This window comes from Alligator mississippiensis, chromosome 11 (assembly GCF_030867095.1).
Source record: "Alligator mississippiensis isolate rAllMis1 chromosome 11, rAllMis1, whole genome shotgun sequence".
Lineage (NCBI taxonomy): Eukaryota > Metazoa > Chordata > Crocodylia > Alligatoridae > Alligator > Alligator mississippiensis.
In genome coordinates, this window is record NC_081834.1 from 64,920,998 (window position 1) to 64,938,175 (window position 17,178).

At 57.6% G+C, this 17,178-nt stretch overlaps 1 protein-coding gene across 7 annotated transcripts; it reads left to right on the forward strand.

Moving 5' to 3' along the window:
• The first annotated feature begins 157 nt into the window (after window positions 1-157).
• On the forward strand, window positions 158-8,742 carry SIT1 (signaling threshold regulating transmembrane adaptor 1). Of its 7 annotated transcripts, XM_019482418.2 has the most exons (8): window positions 158-965; window positions 1,407-1,451; window positions 4,822-4,999; window positions 5,257-5,376; window positions 5,647-5,683; window positions 5,964-6,022; window positions 6,398-6,456; window positions 7,141-8,742. In XM_019482418.2, the coding sequence occupies exons 3-8, from the start codon at window positions 4,948-4,950 to the stop codon at window positions 7,405-7,407; spliced, it is 594 nt and encodes a 197-aa protein (XP_019337963.2). In that variant the 5' UTR covers window positions 158-965; window positions 1,407-1,451; window positions 4,822-4,947; the 3' UTR covers window positions 7,408-8,742. The 7 variants fall into 7 exon arrangements, with proteins under 7 accessions (XP_019337963.2, XP_019337959.2, XP_019337960.2 ...); XM_059715346.1 differs by lacking the exons at window positions 158-965; window positions 1,407-1,451 and adding an exon at window positions 1,550-1,632; XM_019482414.2 differs by lacking the exons at window positions 4,822-4,999; window positions 5,257-5,376; window positions 5,647-5,683; ... (1 more) ...; window positions 6,398-6,456; window positions 7,141-8,742 and adding exons at window positions 1,552-1,632; window positions 1,897-2,109; window positions 2,334-2,679 and having other exon boundaries at window positions 1,251-1,451.
• The last annotated feature ends 8,436 nt before the right edge of the window (window positions 8,743-17,178 follow it).

Sequence of the window (17,178 nt, forward strand, 5' to 3'; positions counted from 1 at the left end):
GCGGTCACGGCGCTCGGCTTCCACCCCGCGCGGCCCGGCCTGCTGCTCGCCGCCTCGGCCGACGGGCTCGTCAGCCTCTACCGCACCGAGCAAGCCCCCGCCGCCCCGGGCCCGGGCCCGGGCCCGGCCGCGCCGCTCGCCGTGCTCGCAGGTAGCGGGGCCGAGGTGCTGGGCCGGGGCCGGCCAGGCCGGGTGACCGTACGTCCAGGTCCAAGGAAGAGGACGCCTGTCCCGGGCGGTGGCTCCGATGCGGGAGGCGGAGGGGCGCGGCCGGCCCCGGGGGGGCTGGAGCGGAGAGGAGGGGGTTGCGGCACCTCCCACCCGGGCTGCGGCTGCCACACCGCACCGCACCGCACCGCACCGCACCGGCAGACTGGCCGTGGCGCCTTCCTCCCCGTTCCCGGGGCAGCGCCGCCCCGCCCCGCCCCGCCCCGCCCCGCGAGCGCGGCCCGCTGTCCTCCGGGCCCCGGCCCCTTCCCCGCTGGACGGGCAGGCCCCTCCATCGCACGGCCCCTGCCCCAGCACAGCCCCGCGGAAGGCAGGGGAGCACCACGTAGGCCTGCGCCTCCGCAACTGCAGGCAGGTACCTCTGTGCTCCTTGCTGCCTCCGACCCCTCTCCCCCTGCTCCCAGAGGAGGAAAGCAAAATCCCAGGCATTTCGGCAGATTTAAAAAACCCTCCCAGGCGGAGACCGGAGGGCTCAAAAAGAGGACATGTCTAGGAAAAGCCAGACCTGGTAATCCTAGCAGCAGGGCTCCCCCTCCGCGCCCTGGCCCCAGCGGTGACTGCTGGAGGGGGGCGGGGGGCGGTCCCTGCTTCCACCTGCACAGCCACAGTCCCTCCCTGGTGCCCTGGCAGAGGAGGACAATGAGATCAACGCCATGGACTTCTGCCTGGATGGCAGCGTCTTTGCCACGGCCGGCACCGACCGCCACATTCGGCTCTACGACAGCTGCACCATGCAGGTGGGTAGCGCCAGGTTTGTGACATGGGCGCTGTGCTGGCATAGGGCAGAGGGGCTGGTGCCCCAGCATGGGGAGGCGGCGTGTGGAGCCAGATTGAGCAGGGGGTCCCGGCTCCCCCAGCTGAGATCCTCATCCCCTGCCCTTCTCCTGCCCCCTTTGTCTAGTGCAGCCATGCACCACCTCTGCCCCTGACTTCCCTTCCCCAGGATCACTGTGCTGCCAGCCTCCCTCTCCACTGCCATTCATCCCTGATCCTCGTCCTGCTCCCTGCGCTCTTCTCCCCAGCCCCTGGGCCCATCCTGCTCCCTAGGACTTCAGCCTCTGTCCCTGCTTCTCCCCCAGCTGTTTCATACACTGGAGGCTCCAGACTTCATGACAGGGGATGTGGCAGTGACCAGTGGGCACTCCCGCCGCATCTTCGCTCTCCGCTTCCACCCACAGGAAAATCATATCTTCCTGACGGGCGGCTGGGACAACAGTGTCAAGGTGAGGCCCTGCGGGGCAGGGCTCAGGGTGCTGGGCAGAGGGGGCCAGGGGGGAGAGGGCCTGGGTCCTGCTGGAGCTGCTGGTTTGCCTCCCGTGTTAGGTCTGGGACAAGCGGATAAGGAAGGAGGCTCAGCGTGTGATCAACGGGCCCCACATCTGTGGCCCAGGCCTTGACATTTGGGTGAGATGGATGTGGGGCATGTGGAGGGGCATCACAGGGGATGTGGCCAGCAACGTGCCTGTTCCTGGGCTGGGCTGTGGTGATCTGACCAGAAGGTGCCTGATGGTCCCTCCACCTGCTCCCCTCAAAGAGACATCCTTTGTAACTGGAAGTGCCACACACCTGAGCCAGGCTCCCCTTCCCCACCGGCAGCCTGTGCTCACTGGCTCTGGGGTGCATGCTGGGGTTGACATGCTGCATCTGCCCCCATCTTCTCTTCCCTAGGGTCACTGCGTGCTCACGGCCTCCTGGGTGCCCCGCAACGCGCTGCAGCTCTGGGATCTACGGATGTCCCAGCTGCAGAAGAACCTGCCATTCCCCGGGGGCCATATGCAGGGCCAGTTCCTGTATGCAGCCCAGTTCTGTGACCCAGACACGGTGCTGGCCGGGGGCAGTGGCACCTGTGGGGCTGGCGTCATCCGCATCAGCACCCACCAGGTGACACAGGGCTGGTCCTCCTTGCCCTGCAGGCAGCAGTGGAGCTTGGGGATCCCTGCAGAGTGTGCCTCAGGCCCCCACCGAGTTGTGGGGGTGCAGAGAGGGTGTGAACGAGGCTAGGGCTGAGCTGAGACTCTCCATGGGCTTGGGGAAGCAGGGCTGGTGTGGGGGGCTCTGGGGTCTCAGGCCTGCCTGACCTGGGGCTACCCACTCTGTGCTCCCAGGTGCTCGGTCAGATCCTGCTCCCACACAAGCCAGTGCAGGCTGTGGCAGTGGCGTGTGGTGGCTGTGTGGTGGCTGTGGCCGGCGTGGGAGGGAACCTGCATATTGCAGACCTGTGCTGAGCCCCTGCCGGTGGGAGGAGGTGGGCAAGGGGGCTGCCTACCTCGCAGGCTGATCCAGGTACAGCCGTGCCCCCAGTGCATGCTCATCAGGCCTGTGGCCCTGAGGATCTGAAGTACCCCCGTGCACAGCATCGGGGAGCCTATGTCCTGGCTCCCTCTGCTGCAGGAGCTTGGAGCTGCCCTTCCCTCAAATTCCTGATAATAATAAACTTGTAACTTGGCAGCATGTGGCAAAGTGGCTTAGGGATCTGTGCTGGGGATGGGGGGAGCAGGGCAGCGCATGGCCAGGGCTCGGGACTGGGGAGGGAAGGATGAGGTGACGGAAAACGAATGCGTGTGGAGGGGGAAGGGAGGGTGGGCCTGGTGGGTGGGACTCAGTGAGGTCACAGGGTGGGAATGGGAGTGGTGGAGTAGGGGTAGGGTAGAAAGGCACCTATAGACTAACCGAGATAGGACACTGGTGTCAAAAGCGATCTGGCCAAGTTCGCTGACTACACAAACTTTGGGGGAGGGTGTCCACACTTGAGGATAGGTTGGTGATCCAGGGCAACCTTGATTGACTTGCAAGGTGGGCAGATGAAAACCACATGGCATTCAGTACGGAGAAATGCAAAGTGCTCCACCTTGGGAACAAAGCCCCCCATCACACTTATAGGTTTGGCAGTGCTACACTAGCTAGTGCCATGACCAAAAGAGACTTGGAGGTCATGATTGACCACAAGATGAATATGAGCCACCAATGCGATAACAGCTGGCAAAGCAATCAAACTCTGACTTGCATCCACTGATGCATCTCGAGCAAGACCCAGGATGTCATCCTCCTGCTGCACTGGAGCTTGGTGAGGCCGCAGCTGGAGTACTGCATCCAATTCTGGGCTCCACAGTTCAAGAAGCATGTGTATGGAGAAGCTAGAGAGAGTGCAGAGGAGAGCCACACGCATGATCAGAGGGCAAGACAACAGGCCTGATGAAGAAAGGCTGTGAGCCCTGGGACTCTTTGGCTTGGAGAAGCGAAGGCTCAGGGGTGACTTGGTGGCAGCCTATAAGTACATCAGGGGTGTGCCTCAGGATCTGGGGGAACGCCTGCTCACCAGAGCACCCCAAGGGTTGACGAGGTCCAATGGTCACAAACTCCTCCAAGACCACTTTAGGCTGGACATAAGGAAAAACTTCCTTACTGTCCAACCCCCCAAGGCCTGGAATAGATTCCTCCAGAAGTGGTGCAGGCACCTACTCTGGACTCTTTTAAGAAACATTTGGATGCTTATTTTGCTGGGATCCTTTGACCCCAGCTGACCTCCTGCCCCTGGGGCAGGGGGCTGGACTCGAAGATCTTACAAGGTCCCTTCCAGCCCTAATATCTATGAAATCTTTCCAGCACTGACAGGGCTTCTAGCCTTTCTGATTGGCTGCCTTTGCCTGTGTTGCCCTCCTGGGTTACAGCAGCCAATCAGGACCAGACCGAAGCCCCCCCCTCCTCCCCAGAAGTGATTGGGTGGGGCTGGGGAGAGGCAGAGTGCTGTCTGCTCCCCCCACGCTGCCAGCCCAGCTCAGGGGTGGAGGTAGCATTCCCCCCTGTGGCTCCCCCAGGCGGTGGGAGGGGGAGGGGGGCAGAAGCCCCCTTCCCTCCTCCTGAGCAGCTGAGATGGGGATTGGGGGAGCAGTGCTGGCTAGGAGGGACTCCCAACCTGTCATCAACTGTAGGTGCAGGGTTTGGCAAGAGCTCCTGTGGTGAGGCTGGTGTGTGCTGCGCAAAGTTGGCTTCACTGGAGCCACCCTGGAGGCTGGAAGGCGTGGGGACAGGGCTGGGGACTGGGACCCCTCCGCACAGGTCATCAGAAACTGCCAGATTTGGGCAGCGAGAGGGGGCTTGAGAAGCAGGGCGGGACTGTCATAAAACCTGCCATGGGTTTGGCTGGGACATGCATTTTGGGCTCTCTGGGAGTTGGGGACCCTTCCCTGCTGGCAGTGGGAACCTCCGCACCTCCTGCCCTTTCTCCGTGCCCCACAGATGCCTCCCAGCCCTCAGCCTCGTCCTGCCAGGCTGGGAGCTCCAGCCTGGGTCCAGCAGCCACTGCTGCAGCAGCAGCTCCAGAGCTGTGGAGCAGGTGTCTGTGGCTCCGGAAATCCCCAGCTGCAGATGCTGAGTACCGGCAGGAGGGGGAGGGACGGGGTGGGAACCCTGCCTAGGCTACGGAGGCACCAGAGTGAGACTGGTGCTGCTGGGATCAGGGTGGTTGCAGGTCCCTGTGCTCTGGAGCGACTCCCGGGTTGACGTAGGCATCTACCCAGGATCTGAAGCGACACCCCTGGCGTGGGAATCTGTCCAGGATCTGGAGTGACTCCCCTGGGGTGGGTGTCTACCCAGGATCCGGAGCGACTCCCCCCAGCTCTGGCATCTGCCTGGATCCAGAGTGACTCCCCTCGGCGCCGGCACTGGTCTGGGATCTGGAGTGACTCCTGTCTGCAGCCCTGAATCTCTGGAGGGAGTGGCATGTCCAGAACGCCTGCGCCCTGTGGCACCTGTAACGGCAGCTGCTTCCTGGGTGAGTGGGGACTGCTGTGTTACACGGGGGCCCATTGTCTCCTCAGGTTACTCAATGTGACCCCCCTCCCCTTCCCCAGGGTGCTGAGGGGTGTTTGTGCAAGGGAAACTTCCTCGAACTGGCCTTGCTGATGGAGAGGACCCAGCACTTTCCAGGCCATGGGGGTGAGGGTGGCGGTGCAGGCATGGAGGCTGGTGCCCACATTGGGGGGAAGAGAGCCCTAGGCGAGGGCTCCCAACACTTTCTCTGTCCTGCAGGCCTGGAGGAGCTTCAGGGCTCCTGTGCCCTGTGGGGGCTCCTGGGGGCACTAGCCCTGTTCTATCTGCTCTCCCTTGTGTGCAACGTGCTGTGCTGCCTGAGGTACAAGAAGGTCAGAGGTAGGTATCGTTGGGGGCAGGGGCACCCCAGAGCCAGCCCATCTCCCTGTGCTTTGAGCCACCAGCTGTTCTTGGGGCAAGGGTGACCTGTACCCCTCCCCCTGCAATTACAGGGGAAGCTCCCAGTCATCCTGGAAGTCTCCTTCCCTTGCACTCCCTTCTTGCAGGCAGCCTGACCTGCTGCCCTGGGCACAGCTGCATACTGCCCCCATGGGCACTGCCCAGCTGCCAGGCTAACCTCCCTGCTCTGTCCCCTTTCCCTGCCTGCAGATAAACTCCGGTCGCATGTGACTCGACTCAGGGGAAGGTGAGTCCAGCAGAAGAACCTGGAGAAGCCATCCAAATGGGGCCAGAGCCAGCCCTTCCTGGCACCCCGACTCTGCAGGGCTGCTCTACCTGAGAGCAGGGACTCTGCCTCCAGGAGGGGAGGGTGGAACCCAGGAGTCCTGGTGCCCAGTTCTGCATTTTCACTGCAGGCCCAGCTGCATGCGGCTGTGATTGGGGGAAGGGGCACACTTCCCCTGCCCTACTCCCCGTTCCCCCACGGTCCCCTGGTGCCTCTGACCCCCCCGTCTCTTCCTCCACAGTGCGGCACACCTGGCAGAGGAGGTGCCTGTCTATGGCAACATCGGCTACCTGCAGTCAGGTGAGCAGTGGCAGGGGCCAGGGGAAGAGGGGTGGACATGCCAGGGCCCTAGCACAGGACGGGAAGGTGTGTCCCATCGTATGTTCATTGGCATGTGGAGCTCCATCCTGGTGGCATGGATCTCTGTGCCCACAAACCTCTCTGCCCCCAGCTGGGCCCTGGCCTGGGTGCTGCTGCCGGGTGGATGCTGGCTGGCTGCTGGTGCAGTGGCAGCTCGTGCCTTAGGGTGAGGATGCAGCAGGCACCCTGCTTGCTACTGCCCCAATTCTGCACCATGAATACGGCTGGGTACTGCCAGGCCTGTAAAGCAGAGCGGGCCCATCCTGGGACCCCACATCCACTCTCAGCTGGCCCTTCTACTCTGCTTTCTGATAGGACATGGCTCTGGGGTGCACACAGTGAAGACTGAGTCTGAGAGGGAGCCCAGGGTGAAGGTGAGCTGATGTCCTTGAACACCTGGGGGTCCTGGCTGCTGGGGACCCCTGGCTGCTGCTCTGGGGGGCTGCGGGCCCAGAACAAGGGGTGACGGCAGATGCGTGGGTGGGGGTGCGAATGCTGTGCATGCAGGCTCCTGAGCAGCAGCTGCACTGTGCTGTGGCAGGAAGTGGTGGGGTATCAGCACAAGCATCTCTGCACCCAGCCTTCCCCTCCCCTCCCCCTCTTCCGGCCTCCGCTGCGGTGCCCTGCAGCACTGCCACCAGCGCTGGGGCACAGATCCCTGCAGGACGGCAGCATCCAGGACCCAGCTGCTTTCCCATTCCTCCGGTGCCATCTTGCTTGGGCTTGACCCTGCTGGCAGAGGGCATCCCATGGCAGCTGTGGGGCCGCCTGGGTCACTGTCCTGGTGCCCAGAGCCGGGTGCGGTTATGGCTGACGCTCTGGGGAGCAGGCATGGGTCTAACCCGGAGCCAGGCTGGCCCCGAGTGTTACAGGGAGGGAGGGAGGGGTGTGGGGGTCCTTTCCCTGAGCCCAGCCCTTCCTGAGGCGGGTGCTGTGGCCGGCACGGAGGAGTCTGCCTGTGCTTCCCAGGGGCGAGGGGCCCGAGCCGTGGGGGAGGGGTGAGAGCAGCCCTGGGCCTGTCCCCTGGCTCCCAGCCCCGCGTCTGCCTCCGCCCCTAGAAGCCGACCTGCTACGCGAACCTCAAGCTGAAGAGCCCAGGCCGGCTGCTGCCCGAGGCGCCCGCGGGGAGCACCGAGATCCAGTACACGGACGTGGTCCTGGCCGGGCCGCGGTGCTCGGAGCTGGAGGTCTGGGCCGAAGGGTGCGTCGCAGGCCGGGAGGCTGCCCAGCCGCCAGGCGAGCTCTACGCCTCCGTCCACACCGACCGCTTCCTGCCCGCGTTTGAGAACCAGGACTACGCCAACAACCACGCCGTGCCCAGCTGAGGGGCAGGTGCGGCCGCAGGGAGCTGGGGCCGGAGGACAGCACCGCGGTGGGCCATGGGCCACTACGGCGTGGCCACAGCGGAGCCCCGGGACTCGGGCGGGTCGCCCCCGCGCCCACCCTGCCAGTGCAGACAGGGGGCACTGGGAGTCCTGCGGGCCGGGCCGGGCCGGGCCGGGCCGGGCCGGGCTGGGCAGCACAGCACGGGGGGCGCAGGGGGCCCTGGAGGCCGGGGTGAGCCCGGGCGGGGGAGGGCGGGCAGACTCGGAGGGAGGGGGCTTGAGGGCTCGCGCCGCGATTGGCTGCCCGGAGCGGAGCGGTGATAGGCTAGCACTGCCGCTGAGGGACGGGGGAGGGCGGAGGGTGTGGCGGACGTCTTCGCTCTGATTGGCTGTTGGGAGTGGCTCCAGCCCTTCTCCGCATTCTGGTTGGCCGTCGGGACGTCGAGCCCCTTTCGCCGTTGTGGGCGCTGATTGGCCGGGCTGTGATCCGCGGCAGCCGGGGGCGGGGGGGGGGCGGAGACGGGGCGGGGCAGCCGTGCGCCGGTAGGGTGTAGCCGAGAGCCGCCCACCTGGGGGTGCGGCCCCACCCTGCCCCGCCTCGCCCTTGGGGCCGCTAGGGCCCTGCGCGATCCGGATCAGCGGCGCGGCGGCGGCGGTGGAGACAGCCGGAGCAGACGACAGACGCGAGGGGGCGGTGAAAGTGACCGCGCTGTCCGACCCCGCGCCCCGCTCCCGCCTTCGCCAGACGCGGCCCGGGCGCGACCGCAGGCTCGCGCTCCCATTGACCGCCTCCGGGCGAGCCCCGATTGGCTGGAAGGGCTGCATGGGCGGGGCGGGGGGGGGTGGTCAGGTCTGTCTCGGCATTCTTCCCTGTGATTGGCTACCTCCTAGCTGAGGAGGCGGGTCCAGCACTACGTAGTCCTCCTCCACCTTCGGATTGGCTGTGGGGCGGGCCGGATCCTTCTTCCTCTGCGTGCTGATTGGTGCACCTCCAATGCCCAGCAGGCGGCGCGGCGCGGGGCCGGGTTGTGAAGTCCGCCTGGGGTGCGCTTTTTAAAGGTCGCTTTAATGCCTGCGAGTCGGGGTCGTGGTCGCCCCGCCCCGCTATGGGTTGGGCTGCTTTCAACCGCCGCGCTGCTCCTCTTGTCCTGGGGCCCGGGCGGGGCGGGGGCGGGGGCGGGAGCGGGTGCCCCGGATGTGGGGCGGGGGGCCTGGGGGCAGGCGCACGGCTCGTGATGCGGGAAATGCGGGATTTGCTCCAGTGGAAGACGGTTGTAATTCTCCTCCGTTGTAAATCTTGAAAGTAATAAGTAAAGCTCCCGCAGTGGTTCCAGTGCCGCGTGTACCTGTGTCCTCAAAGGCAGGTTTACCAAGGAAAGCCCGATACAAATGTGTGGTGCGATCAAAATGGCAGAAAGGAAGGCGGCGCTGAGGGATGGCGCGACGCCAGCGCAGAGCCTGTTGACCGGAACCGTAAAACGAAAACGCTGGCCGTGGCTTGCCTTTTTCACTTGCGCGCGTTTACTGGCACGTTTCTCGACCGTTGTTAATCCGTCCTCGCTCGGCCTGCCCGTGTTCGCGGCGGTGGTGGTCTTGAGAAGGAAGAGAAGCCGCACGCCCCGCTGGGTGAAGGTTGCGTTTCGTTAACGCACAAAGCTTAATTCCTGTGGTAAAACGCGGGCTGTTTTCCTGGAGAGTAGGAGCTGAAGACAGGAGCGCTCAGGGCAAAGCTGGGAGTCAGGATGGCCCCTGTGGGATAAAGCGCGTTGTGAGACCGGGCAGACCGCAGTACACCCGGATGCTTTGCTGTCTCCTGTTCCTGTCCTCATGGCGCCCGCTTGCCAGAGGGGTAACGGGGCCGCTGGGGGCCTGATGCAGCAAGTGACGTCTGGCTGCGGTGTTGGTGATGTGGCTGTGGCGGCAGCTATCATTTTTTCATTTGTACGCCTACTCCAGTACCACGGCTGGCTCTGCTTCTGCTCACCACCACAGCCCTACTCTTCCACTCGATAGGTGTGTCAACACGAGATGTTTATTATGGAGTTGCCTGATGAGATCTGCGCTAAATGTCGTGGTGTTTACACGTGCAACCCTACACGTATACACGAGAAGTACCCTGCTACAGAATTTGTTGCTGACCTGGCTGGCTGGAGCATGAGGCTGCTTCGGTGTGGGTGCTGCCTGCCAGCTAGCCCTGTGCTGGAGAAGCTTTGTGCCCCTCCTCAGCACGTGGAGCTGGGTCAGAGCAGCCCTGGGTTGGCAGGCTCGCCACTGGGCTGCTCCAACCTGGCTCAGTGTGCTGTGGTCCTGGCGCATGTTCAAACGTGGCACCTGAGAACAATAAACTCTGGTGTGATGTGCAGTGAAGTTCGTTGCTGTCTGCTACTAGCACGTGTCGATGTGCCCGATACAGATTTTCATAGTCCCCTCATCACCATGGTATCCAAACATCTAGTGTGCGTTCAGCAACATGATTACCATTTGCCAGGCACAGCTTGTTTTCTCTCATCTCTTATCCCCAGAGAGGAAAATTGTGCTATAAGGTGTTTTGCTAGGAACATGTTTTTCTAAACATGCATCACTTCACCCAGACCTGGTAGCTGAGAGAGAAATTAAGTAAGAAATGCTGTTGTCCACAGAATCTGTTACTTCACTTGTGTAAACTTTTTAAAACCAAGTGACTCTGTGTGGGCATTTCTATATGTACAATTAATGCGATGCAATAAACTCTGGTGCTAATTGCACGAGAGTATATTGCTCTGGGTGCGCCATTTACACACGTGCCCAGGACTGTAGCAAGTTGAACTGGGTTGGAGCAGCCCTAGCTGGCAGGAGGCCTGGGGCGGGCAGGGGTGGAGGTCAGTCTGCCAGCCTGGGGCTGCTCCTACCCAACTCAGTGTGCTGAAGAGGGGCTGGCTGGGGCATGAGGGTATTTCAGCATGGGGCTAGCTGGCAGGCAGCCCCTGTGCTGAAGCACCCTTATGCATAGGTGACTGGTGCCTCCTGAGTCTGGGGTGGGGGCACCTGCAGAAGCTGTTGGCGACAATGACAGAGCTGGCAAGCATCTGCAGATGCCACCAGCAGTGCCGGTGGCGGGGATGGCCTTGTTGAGGGGGCATGTCGAGCACCCGCAGATGCCGGTGCTGGCGTCAGCAGCAGGGAAGTTCCCTTCAGGGGGGACGTGTGCCCCCCACGTTGTATCTCCTACAAGTTGCCTATGCCCTCAGCTCCCAGCCAGCCCTGCCAGTGTCTACACATGCACTGCTGTGGAGTAAAAAACTCTGCAGCAGGTCTATGATTTTCTGATTCTATGGTACTCGTATTTACAAGTAGTACTCTGCTGTGGAGTTTATTCATTTACTGCAGCCTTATAGGGGCGCACATGTAGATGCCAAAACATTTACTGTGCAGCTAATTAGTCTACTGAGCAGTAAACATCTTGTATGGATGTGCCCAGTATGTCCAAAACCCAGGCAACTGGGCCAGAGTGGGTGCATGCAACTGTTCTGGAAGCTGTAGGACTAGTATCACACCAAACTAAGATTCCAGATGGCAAGACCCTTCACAGCCATGCCAATCAAAAGGTTGAGTACCACATGATGTGCCACCTAAAGATCCAGAAGACAGTTTACTGCCAGCAGGACCAGTCATTACAGGTCCACCAGCTGTTGTTCCAGAGCTGTTAAATTCCCCAGGTGCTAAAATGAACCAAAAGAACTGAAAGAGCTTGTTGCCTTTGTCAATGAGATGACATGAACCCTTGAATTGGGTTGTCTAGGTCAAATGATTGTGTAGCCAAGTTCTTGGAGGGCTATTTATCTAATGGCAGATAGGGTGTTATGTACCATGTTATGCGTATGTGTTATGATTCCTGACAGGAGGTGGTGCTATTCCATCAGTTCTTGTTTCTGGGAAGCCTTCAGTTTAGTCTTTTGTTAATGACTTTGTTGGGCTGGCCATGTCATCCAGATGTCCAACTCCAGACTCCCAAAGCAAGTTTAATTCTCCCAGCTCAGCCAAGGTGTATGCTCAAGAGGAGGGCAGAGAAAGCTCTTCAGGGATATCCTCAAGGCCAACCAAAAAAAAATGCAACATTGATATCAACTCATGGGAGACCATCACCCAGGACCACCTCAAATGGAGGAAGAGTCTGCTGTATGGTTCTCAGTGTTGTAAACCTGATGACAACAACAGGAGATGGAAAAGTAGGACCAGCAAAAATACTCCATTGTGGACCAAATCAAGAATCCAGCATCGCTCATCCCACACAGAAATGCGTGTCTGAGCTGCAGTAGAGTCTGTTGACCCTGGATAGGCCTCATCGGCCATCTTTGGACACACAGACAAGACAATCATCCTTGACTGTGAGGGATTGCTGAAGAAGTACAGTATAGATTGTTGCATTATTGCTCCCTGTCTGATCTCTCTGGGATAAACAGATCTCTGCAAAAGACAAACATGGCCTTGGGACTAACTTGGAGTTTCTAATAGCTGATGACTTCTTGCTCAGAAATTCTGTTTTGGTCTAGTTCAGACATGAGGTTATGAAGGTTTAGAGTTTCAATACTGGAATGAGGCTGTTCAGACACGTAGAACATTCTTTTTGGATACTGCTGCTGCTTGTGTCTCCTGACTCTTCTCCAACTCATACTGCATACAAGTACTGCCATGGGGGCAGGGGCGGGCTGCACTACAGACAGAATTCTCTGTGGCACCTTGATCACATATTGAAAGCAACCTTATGATCCTAGGGGTGAGAGACAGACAAACAGAGAATCTCCCCTGCTCTTCAGTTGGATCTCACCTGCTCCCTTTCTGAACCGGGTGATTTTCCAGTCCAGATCCTACCAATATCACAGCCTACCACCAATACCACGTCTCCCTGTTCCGAGTTCTACTCTTAATGCTCTGATTCTCTCTCCCAGAGATTTTGATTCTGGATCCAGAAACAGCTCATCCCATCCTTGTTGTGTCTCATAATCAGAAAAGTGTGAGATGGGGCACGCATAGAAGATTCTGTCTGGGAATCCCAAGAGATTTGACACATGGTGCTGTGTGATGGCCTGCAAGGGATTTGCCACAGGGAAACACTACTGGGCAGTGAGGGTGGAGGGCAAGGGAGACTAGGTTGTAAGTGTTGCCAGGGCATCTGCAAATAGGATTGGATTAAATATGTTTTTACCCAAAGGTTTTGCCTTTACAGAAGGGGGGAGGTCTATACCAGGCTTGTACCTCCCCTGTGACCTACCTCACTCTGAGCAAAACCCCAACAAGAATCTGGATCTACGTGGACTATGAAAGCGCCTCGGTGATATTTTCCAATGAGGCCCATATCTTTTGTTTTCCCCAGACCTCTTTTGCAGGAGAAAGAATCATTCCTTGGTGGGAGCAGGATCCAGGCTCCACCTGTGTCGCTGAGACATGGTTGGACTTTCTATTGAAGATTCTTCAGTCAAATACTCTAACCCAGTCGTTCTCAACATTTTTGGACTCAAGGCACTCCTCATTTGACTCGAGGCACCTTTCATTCAACTCAAGGCAGTTCCCCATGACTTTTTTTGTGAATTGAGGGCACCCCACTTCAAAAACTGTATGTTACAGTGTTTCTCTTCTTGCAGAGGGGCCAGGCAGTAGGGGTGGGGGACTCATCATCATTGGTGATCCCTCATGGTCAAGGATGATCATTCCTATGAGTCAAGTAAAGGGTTGTACAGGAGTCCTTTGATGGCTTAGAAAGCCAATCCCAGAGCCACAGACTCTCTGGCAGATGCCACAGGTGGAGGTTAAAGGAAGGGTTGAGCCACAGATTTCTTGGTCTTGTTTCCTTTCCTTCCATTTCTATTACGTTTCTGCCTCCAGGCTGAGATGGTTTTCCTCAAAGTAAAATGTACCTTTTCTCACAAGGTGTTGCCATATAGTCTGGTTCCAGGCTAGTTTTTCCTAATTTATGATGTCAGTGCCAAACTTCACTTTGAGGGTCTCCTTGAAGCATTTCTTCTGCCCCCCATGTGTCCTTTGTCCTTGGATGAGTTGGGAGTGAGTATAGCAGTTGTTTTGGTAAATGTACATCAGGCATCTGCACACAGTGCCCTGATGTTGAATAATCAACACTTCCATACTGGTGGTATTAGTGCCAGTGAGGACACTGGCATTTGTGCAATGATCCTCCCACTTTATGCCAAGGATCTTCCAGAGGTAGCGCTGGTGGAGTCATTCCAGGCTTTTCAGGTCATGCTCGTAGGTCACCCAAGCTTTGCAGCTATAGAGTCGAGTTGGGATTACCACAGCCTTATATAGTAGGAGCTTTGTTTGAGTCCTGCTGCTGTGCTTGTTGAGCACACAACGATACAGTCTTCCAAAGGTAGAGCTGCCACATCAATCTTATACTGGATCTCCCCATCAATCTTGGCTTTCTTTGAGAGATTGTGCCAGCATTTGAGAGATGCCTAGCTAGGCAAAGACAAGCTCCAGCCTGTCTTATCTGCTTATCTCCTCATACCTTACAGCACCCTTCAAAGGATCTGCAGGCACTCCTGTATGCCACAGCACTCTGGTTGAGAATCACTGCTTTAGTCTCTCATGTGCACATATACACATGCGCATGCGTGCACACATGCATGAAGGTGCATACCTCCACCTACCACTGACCCTGAGGAGTCATAAACACCACAGTTATGACAGTCTTACCTCCTGCAAATCCTAGGTTATGTACCCATGTTTAGGCGTATCGTTCTAGTCACCCAGGTAGCTGCAAGGATGCCTCTATTTTACCCTGGAGTACCCATACCTCTTCCATTATGGCAATAGGATGTCATGTGTGACTCCAGAGAATGATTCAGAGCATAAGCATGCAGACTTCACACACATTGCAGGCCACTCAGAGGCAGGAGCACATCAAATTGCACCTTTGAGAAAGATACATTCACGAGAGCCTCTATCTGCACTGGGGAGACAATGGGGTCTCTTGCAATCAGCTCACAAGATGCAGGGAACTGCTGCTACAAACTGAAGGCAGGGACGGGGGGTTCTGTTTGATTGCATTATCAGCCAATGAGCAATTCAGATTAGTTTGGGTGATGAGATATTAAAAACCAAAAATAGCATCCCCAAGGCTTTATGTCCAGCAAATAAAAAAACAGCAAACAAAACCAGTAGTTCTTCTCCAGGCAACAGAAAGAACTATTTAGCTCTGGTCCAGCACAGTAGCATGGTCCTCCAAACTAGTCCATCCCACTCACTGCTCTCTCCTCTGGGTTGATGCTCTTGTGTCTCTTCAAAAGGCTTGTTGAAATCTGCTTTCCAAGGGCACCCACAAACAGGGTTTCCTTTCATGGGGGAGAACCAGGGCTCCCCTCTCAGTGAGACTGCTCCTAGTCTCACAAGATGTGCTATACCACTTGTGACAGAAATGCAGGAGGCATGTTGTAGCTACCATCAGTATATCTGTGCCGAGGTACAAAACACTCCCACTAAGCAGTGCATTGCTGTGTCAAGAGAGGTTACTGGCCCCCTTCACATGGCTCACCCATCCATGCCTCAATGCCTCACCCCAGCACCTGAGTCACCGGAGGTCACCTCTCCAGGCCCTTCAGATAGAGTCCCAAAGCTTGCAGGTAGAATGATTTAGTAGGATCGGCTGACCTGACCATTATGCAGAGAGTGCTGCTACAACTTTATTTCACACAGGGAAATTACACCCAGTCACAGAAACCCCCACAGCTCACCATCTTTGCAGGTTGGTTCCAGAGGGCATGGAGAGCGTGTTAAGGCTGCACTCTAGAAAGAAAGGAGAAGGGAGGAGAGGAATACACTGTAGTAGAGCCATGCCTCCTCAATTAGCCCTTTCAATCTTATAAGCCTCTAAAAGCATCTTACAAACAACAGACTAAGAGATACTGCTCTGCTGTTAATCACAGGAAGCAGCCACTTATCTGTAGTGCTTACTGAAACCAGACAGGTGGAGCTGCTCTATAGCTATTGCCTAGCTGACCAAAAGAGACAAAAGCTGTTCTTCAATGCCTAGTGCTGCCGTTGATTCTTTTCATAGATTCATAGATGTTAGGGTCAGAAGGGACCTCAATAGATCATCAAGTCCGACCCCCTGCATAAGCAGGAAAGAGTGCTGGGTCTAGATGACCCCAGCTAGATACTCATCTAACCTCCTCTTGAAGACCCCCAGGGTAGGGGAGAGCACCACCTCCCTTGGGAGCCCGTTCCAGACCTTGGCCACTCGAACTGTGAAGAAGTTCTTCCTAATGTCCAGTCTAAATCTGCTCTCTGCTAGCTTGTGGCCATTGTTTCTTGTAACCCCCGGGGGCGCCTTGGTGAATAAATACTCACCAATTCCCTTCTGTGCCCCCGTGATGAACTTATAGGCAGCGACAAGGTCGCCTCTCAACCTTCTCTTGCGGAGGCTGAAAAGGTCCAGTTTCTCTAGTCTCTCCTCGAAGGGCTTGGTCTGCAGGCCCTTAACCATATGAGTGGCCCTTCTCTGGACCCTCTCCAGGTTATCCGCATCCTTCTTGAAGTGTGGTGCCCAGAATTGCACGCAGGACTCCAACTGCGGTCTGACCAGCGCCCGATAGAGGGGAAGTATCACTTCCTTGGACCTATTCGTCATGCATCTGCTGATGCACGATAAAGTGCCATTGGCTTTTCTGATGGCTTCGTCACACTGCCGGCTCATGTTCATCTTGGAGTCCACTAGGACTCCAAGATCCCTTTCCACTTCCATGCCACCCAGCAGGTCATTCCCTAGGCTGTAGGTGTGCTGGACATTTTTCCTCCCTAGGTGCAGCACTTTGCATTTCTCCTTGTTGAACTGCATCCTGTTGTTTTCTACCCACTTGTCCAACCTGTCCAGATCTGCCTGCAGCTGTTCCCTGCCCACCGGCGTGTCCACATCTCCCCATAGCTTTGTGTCATCTGCAAACTTGGACAGAGTACATTTGACTCCCTCGTCCAAGTCGCTGATGAAGACATTAAAGAGTATCGGTCCAAGGACCGAGCCCTGCGGGACCCCACTGCCCACACCCTTCCAGGTCGAAACCGACCCATCCACCACGACTCTCTGGGTGCGACCCTCCAGCCAATTCGCCACCCACCGGACTGTGCAGTCATCCACATCACAGCCTCTTAACTTGTTCACCAGTATGGGGTGGGATACTGTATCGAAGGCCTTCCTGAAGTCTAAGTATACGACATCCACCCCTCCTCCTGTGTCCAGGCGTTTTGTAACCTGGTCATAAAAAGAGACTAGATTGGTCAGGCACGATCTGCCTGCTACAAACCCGTGCTGGTTTCCCCTCAGCATAATTTGTCCTGCCGGGCTCTCGCATAAGTAAGCCTTGATAATTTTTTAAAGACTTTGCCAAGGATGGAGGTGAGACTGACTGGCCTATAGTTGCCTGGGTCCTCCTTCCTCCCCTTTTTGAAAATGGGGACCACATTGGCCCTTTTCCAGTCCTCCGGGACTTGGCCCGTGCACCACGAGTGTTTGAATATTCCCGCCAGTGGCTCTGCAATGATGTCGGCCAGTGCCTTCAGCACCCTCGGATGGAGCTCATCTGGGCCTGCCGACTTAAAGGCATCCAGTTCTTCCAAGTGACTCTGCACCATCTCAGGGTCTACGCATGGCAGTCTGGCGCCTTGCTGCTGCCTCTCTACAACCCCAGCGAGAGACTTGTCGTGCCCCTCGCTTAGGAACACTGAGGCAAAGAACTCGTTGAGGAGTTCAGCCTTGTCCCCCCTATCTGTCACCAATTGTTTCTG